Source organism: Haliaeetus albicilla, chromosome 25 (genome assembly GCF_947461875.1).
Source record: "Haliaeetus albicilla chromosome 25, bHalAlb1.1, whole genome shotgun sequence".
Classification (NCBI taxonomy): Eukaryota; Metazoa; Chordata; class Aves; order Accipitriformes; family Accipitridae; genus Haliaeetus; species Haliaeetus albicilla.
The window spans coordinates 9,592,219-9,598,650 of record NC_091507.1 but is presented as its reverse complement, the minus strand read 5'-3'; the positions used below and the strand labels follow the sequence as shown (position 1 = coordinate 9,598,650).

The 6,432-nt window shown below is 48.1% G+C and overlaps 1 protein-coding gene across 2 annotated transcripts in view; it reads left to right on the top strand.

Moving 5' to 3' along the window:
• SHOX (SHOX homeobox) overlaps positions 1–2,953 on the top strand; it is a 13,068-nt gene extending 10,115 nt beyond the window's left edge. For both annotated transcript variants that reach the window (XM_069769932.1, XM_069769931.1), the window contains 3 exons: positions 98–155; positions 246–334; positions 1,804–2,953. In XM_069769932.1, coding sequence (XP_069626033.1) covers positions 98–155; positions 246–334; positions 1,804–2,049 — 393 coding nt within the window. In that variant the 3' untranslated portion in view covers positions 2,050–2,953. The remainder of the gene's footprint in view (positions 1–97; positions 156–245; positions 335–1,803) is intronic.
• Positions 2,954–6,432: the final 3,479 nt, after the last annotated feature.

Genomic DNA, 6,432 nt, shown 5'->3' with positions numbered 1-6,432 from the left:
AGATAATCCTCTCTTAGCAGCCGCCCAGTCTGCCTCCATTTTTTGTTGTCGTTGTTTTTTTGGGTTTTTTTTTTTTGTTTGCGTTTTCTTTTCACAGGTCTGGTTCCAGAACAGGAGAGCAAAGTGCCGAAAGCAGGAGAACCAGATGCACAAAGGTGAGGAAGGGGGGCGGGCGGGCCGGGGGCTGCCGGCCGCCGAGCCCCGGGACGCCTTCGCCGCTCACCCGGCCCTGTCTCTCCCCGCAGGTGTGATCCTGGGAACCGCCAGCCATTTAGACGCCTGCAGAGTGGCCCCCTATGTGAATATGGGAGCCCTGAGGATGCCTTTCCAACAGGTAGTTAGCTCCGGTTTTATTTTCCTTTCCCCCGGCAAGCTCCGACCCCCTTTCGTTTGCACGGGAGGAAGCCGGACACGTTTACAAGTGCCATTTATATAGAAGTTGGCACGTATTAAAAACAGGCTGTAAAACTTGGTGAAGGAGCCCCCGCCCGGCTGCCGGGAGCTCAGCGCCCCTCGGGCCCGGGGAGGATAAGACACCCCCCCCCATCCCCGCCGCCGTGCAATGGGCCGGCACAGGGCCCCGGGGCCGCCCGTAGACGTGGCAAAGGAGGGCTGGCCTCCCGGGGGCTCATCGCTTTCCCGGGGGGGAGCCCGGGCAAACCGGCCCGCAGCCCCCCCCGGGGACAGAGCGGCCCGGTGCCGAGCCACCCCGGGGGCCTTCGGTCTCCGCCCGGCGCCGGAGAGCGCTGCGGGAGGAGGGTCTCCCAGCCGGTGGGCGAAACCACGAGGGGAAAAAAAAAAAACCCAACCCAAACCCAACCTATGCAGACCCTTGCGCTGTCGTTCTTCCCCCTCCTGTCGAGGCCTGGGCCTTTTCCGAGGGAGGCGGCCGCCCAGGAGGTGGGGAGGCTTCTCCCCGAAGGGCTGCCGCCGTGCCGGCCGGCCGGCAGCCGGGCAGGAGCGGAGCGCAGGCACCGGTGCCGCTGCGGGGCCCGGGTCCTTGCCCCAGCGAGGTACAGTCCCCCCCCGGGGAAGGCTGCTGGGGCGAACCGGGACGAGGGGGATGAAATTCCGTCCCTCTTCCAGCCACCCCCTCGCCGCCGCTTTGTAACTTCCACCCTCCCCCCCCCCTCTTTTTTTTGGGTCAATTAATCGGGGAATCGATTTTTCCCAGCCCAAAGGGACCCTCCACCACCTTCTCCGTCTCTGAGACACGTGGAGCTGACAGATTAATTGTATTGATTTTTAAAAGACATATTTGGACCAAAATAATTAAATACATAAATAAACTCTCCCCCACTCCTCCCCGAACCTACCCGGAGCTGAAATCTCTCAGTCAACCCAACGTGTTTGTGTAGGTCGAGAAAGCTCCAAAGCAAACACCAACCCCGTATATAAGGGACCGGTGGCCAAAGAGTTTTTAGCAAGGTATAAATAAACATCCCTGCAAAAAAAAAATTATAAAAAAATTAGCTATTTAGCACTTGTTGGCGCCCGTGCGTTGGGCCGCGTATTTATTTATTTATTTGATGTATTTTTTTTTTTTTTTTTGAATATGCGAGGAGGGTGAGAGGCATGGCCCCGGCGAAGTGCGGAGCGGAGATTTGCCGCGCCGCGCGCTCTTTGCCCCGCCCCTCGCGTGCGGGGGGCTCCGCTAAACAAGTCTCTCTTTCAGCCGCCGGGAAGGGTCGGGGGGGGGGGGGGGGGAGTGCGTTGTGCGTGGGTAGGGGGGTGGGTGGGTGCGTGGGGGGGGTCCGCGGGGCTGACGCCGTGTCGTCTTCTTCTTCTGCCGCCGCCGCCCAGGTCCAGGCGCAGCTGCAGCTGGAGGGCGTGGCCCACGCGCACCCGCACCTGCACCCGCACCTGGCGGCCCACGCCCCCTACCTGATGTTCCCGCCGCCGCCCTTCGGGCTGCCCATCGCCTCCCTGGCCGAGTCCGCCTCCGCCGCCGCCGTGGTGGCCGCCGCCGCCAAGAGCAACAGCAAGAACTCCAGCATCGCCGACCTGCGGCTCAAGGCCCGCAAGCACGCCGAGGCCCTGGGGCTCTGACACGCTTCGGCCGAGCCCCCCCCCGCCCCACCCCGTCCCGCCCCGGGTGCCCGCGGCGGCCGGCGGGGGCGGGGGGGGGGTGACCCGCACGGACCGCCGCGCTTCCCCCGCTCCTCCTCCTCCTCCTCCTCTCTTCCCCGGCCGAGCAGCGGGCGCTCCGGGCCGCCCTGCCGCCTTCTCTCGGTTTGGTTCTTTTTTATTATTTTTGCTCGGTCGTTTTTATTTTTTTTTTTTTTCCCCCTTTTTATTTCTTTCCCCTTTCCCGAGGTCCCCGAGCGCTCGGCGGCGGCCTCCTCCCGCCGCTCCTCCTCGCCCTCTCGCCCCCAGAGACTCGGGAGAGCCGGGCGAAGAGCGGGGGGGGCCCGCGGGTGCTGCGCGGCGCGGGGCGGACTCTGCGCCCGCCGCGGGCACCGGCACACGCGGGGGGGGGGGGCACACGCGCACCCACCCACGCACGCACACGGGCGCGCGGCAAACACGCACCCACGGGTCAGAGACTCCGCGGAGGATGAAGTAGGGGGGAGCAGAGAGGAGGGAGAGTTTAAGAAAACAAACAAACAAACCCCAACACACACACACACACACAGAGAAAGAAAGAAAAAAAAAAAAAGAAAGGAAACGATCTCTAAATTATGTTAATCTGTGAACATTGAGGACACTTTGGATTTTTGAGCCTGGCAAAAGTGATCGCTCCAGCATAACGTCATCTGCTGCTGTCAGTTTTGCTACCTTGTGCATGTGTCTAACTAAACACGTTTTGAAGATCAGAAATATATTAGAACGAAACTAAACAAAACAAATAGTAATAATAATAAATAATAAATCCTTGGGGCTGGTCTCCATTAAAGATGACATTTCTTTGTTGCCAACAGTATTATTTCACTGCCATGAATCTCTTCCATCACTGAGGAGCTGCTGCTGCAGAACTGGTTTGAATTTAAATGTGGAATTTCAGATCTGAGGCAAGGCAGTTTTTTTTTTCTTCTTCTCTTTCAAAAAAAAAAAAGCAGCAATAACAAAAAATGTGCGTCTCAAATGGCTATGTCCTTTGAAAGGAGAAAAAGAGAGAGACTAGAATTTACTAATCATTAGTGATAACTTGAAAGATGGGAACAATAAAAAATGCACCTGTTTTGCCAGAATCACCTGAACTCAATGAGATGCATTGTGCCATAGAAACAGGTCAATTTTTCTAATTTTTTTTTGGTTTTTTTCTCAAACGTCTGGATCTTTGAATCAAAATCTCGCTGTTTTACAGGACGTAGAAAGAATGACCTATACAACAAAGATGGACATATGGTTTTAAGGCATAATACTGATGCAGCATTAATTTTAGTGAAATGCAATTAAGTGCAGTAAAGTGCAATACTGTAAATATTATAGATTAAAAAAAATAGCCGTACTTATTCTGTTAATAACCAATTCTGCAAGAACCATAACTTAAGTCCTTTATACTCAGACTGGTGCATTGCAGCTTCTCGCCAAAATGATGGTCTGAGTCTTCTATGAATGGATAAAGTTATATGCATCGCATACGGAAAAAGGTAGATGCCATGATTTCTAGTGGAGTTAATGTGCCATATTTCTGGGAAGTAAGCTGAAAAGTCTGTATGACACTTTTGCAATCATCTTAAGTAAAGGAAAAAAAAAACCCAAAAAGCCAACCCACAGAAGTGTTTTGTAGAGGTGGACAAGTTCAATATTTGGACATTTAAATTTTTGCCTGCGATTTAGACACCAAGTTTTAAGCTAATGCTTGAGCAAAATAACTAATATAAATCCAGAAAGGATGGGGAGTAGGGAAATCCTTTAAATTATATTACCAAAGTGTCTGGGTGTACTGACACCCCATTTTTACTTTTTATGCTATTCACTTCTAATTAGTTTATGACCTTTTTTTTTTTTTTTAAAATTTTTGGCGGGGAGGAGAGAGGAAGGTGCAAATATTGGTCTTGTCTACATCTAACAAGATAGTTACTTGTTGCCTTTGTTACCAAGGCCTGTGTTGGTGGAAGGTTATCCTCTCAATAGTACCGTTATTAAGCCTGCTTTTTATGTCTCGTTTAGCAATCCATTACTAGTTTTGGCTTTTGCTGATATTTATCAAATCCAAATATTACTGTAGGACAAAAATTCATGCTGTAGATAAATTTTAGACACTTGTCTTCTTTTTTGTTTCTCCTTCAAGTTTTGATATTTTCTAGCAAGCGAAATTTCTGGAATGTCAAAAGTTGTGCCATTTCCCTTCTATTTATTATGTGAGAAGTAGTTATATTTTGGATTTGCTAGAGCTGATAAATGTTACCTGCCTTTTCTACCTCTCTGTGAAAGCCCAGTACCTTTTTAAAGCAAGGCCAAAATACTAAGGTAGTGTTACTTGTTGCTGAGAAATACGGACAAAAGTCTCAGGCAATTAACAACTTCTTATTGAAACAAAACATTACCTAGAAAGTAAAACGTTATTCATGATGATGTATGAATTTCTGGCTAAAATAAGAAATACCTGGAGTGGTTCCAGCACTTCTAACATGCAGATCTGAAAAATAATAAACATTACTACAGAGATGCTTTAGGCTATAACAAGTAACCTGTTGTACTGGATACCCACAGCCATCGAAGGAGAATTTGATACACAGTGCCGAAAACCGAAGGCATAGAGCTTTCGATTGAGCGGGAACTGCTTGTTATCTGTACCTGTGATCTAATTATTACCCTTTCAAATCCTCTTCTGAGAGTTTAAGAGAGGCCAATGTGATTTTTTTCAGTCCCGTGCTGGACTTTCACAAAGGAGTGATTTTCACCCTCAAACGATGCCATAGAATGAGCTCAGTCGAAGCTGTAGGTTTGGGATCTGAATTTTCTCAGACATCTTCTAAGTCAGGCTGTGAAGTGCTACCGATCTCACAGCGTCACAGGATACACATAGAGTATGCGTCCACCTCATACTGGAAGGAATAACTTTTCCACCTTTGCTGTTTTACTAGGTACCAACACAGCAAAAATGCTTGTAGATTTCTCTCAGAAATTTTGCTACACACAGCTTCTTTCTTGTATTCAAAAAATAGCGGTAACATGAATACAGTTCCCTGCTAACATGAAACAAGGCTGGTAGTGTAGCATACATCTTTTCCAGAATGGAAAATTCTTACAGTTTCTTCTGATTGCTTTCAATGGATGTCTCAAGGACAGCCTTGCCCTCTGCCGCAGAAGGGAAGGAGGTGGCAAGATTTATCAGCTTAGTCTGTTTTGAAGGAGGTACCATAGATCAGCCTGGGGAGAGGGGCAGGGTGTTGCTGTGAATCTACCAAGGCGCTTCATGCTGCTCTTGCATTTCATTTAGCACGAAAGGAAATGAAAAGGTGCACTGCGTAAGGGCTGTAGCCGAAACCGGTTCTGCTTATTTCTCGAATGGGCCAATTGCATCAGTGGTGGTATAAAAGCTTTGCCTTGTTTTGGATGATGCGTGCAGGTGGCCTCCTCTTCTTGTCATCCTTACATCATTGGGAAGAAATGAGGAGTCCTACCTGGGCTACCGTGTACTGGACTGTACTTTTCAGTAAGTGTAAGTCACTGTGGCTCCATTCGCCGTGTGGAGCTCCAGTGATCCATACAAGCTGAGAATCCGGACCAAAGCGCCTACTCCATCTCTGTTAATGTGTGGTCTTTTTTTTTTTTTTTTGCATTTCTTTAATTATTTTTCTTGAGGAGGTTGGAGGTTGAAGATAAGATAGTCAAGGTCCTGAGGTGCTTATTAAAGTTTAAAAGTATGGTAATTGTTTTAGATTCTCAGGCATGCCAAGCCTCATTTATTGTCCACCATCATCCAGCCTGATCTTTGTGTAATCTTTCATTTGAGAAGTGTGAGATTTCCCAAGATCATCAGAACGGCGGCCGCTGGGCAGAATTCCCTCGGATGAAGCCTTCATTTAGTGTATGTGGATTGCTGAAGAATCTTCCTCAAAAGTTTGGTCTGGTATTTGAAAAATAACTTGAATGAATGCCAAATGAATAATGCTGTTTATAAACAAGCCTATAAAAATAGGCTTTTTGCATTACATGGGCCCCTTTATAATGGAAAAAATAGTCTCTGATTTTTCTGGAACTGTCAAATAAGCTTAAGTACTTCATCTGTTTGTATCAAAATAGCAAGCTGACTCCATGGTTCATTTTTATTGACTTGGAAACGTGTGAAAAAAATTATACTGGAAGTTTTTTTGCTTAGTAGGGTCATATAGATGTAGTGACATTTTGGTTAATATCATAATACTTAGCACTTATATAATGTTTATTTGCAAAGCACTGTATAAATGTTTATTATTTAATCCTCACCCATTATGAAGTAGGTAAGAATTATTATCCCCATTTTTGTAGAAATTAAGGCAT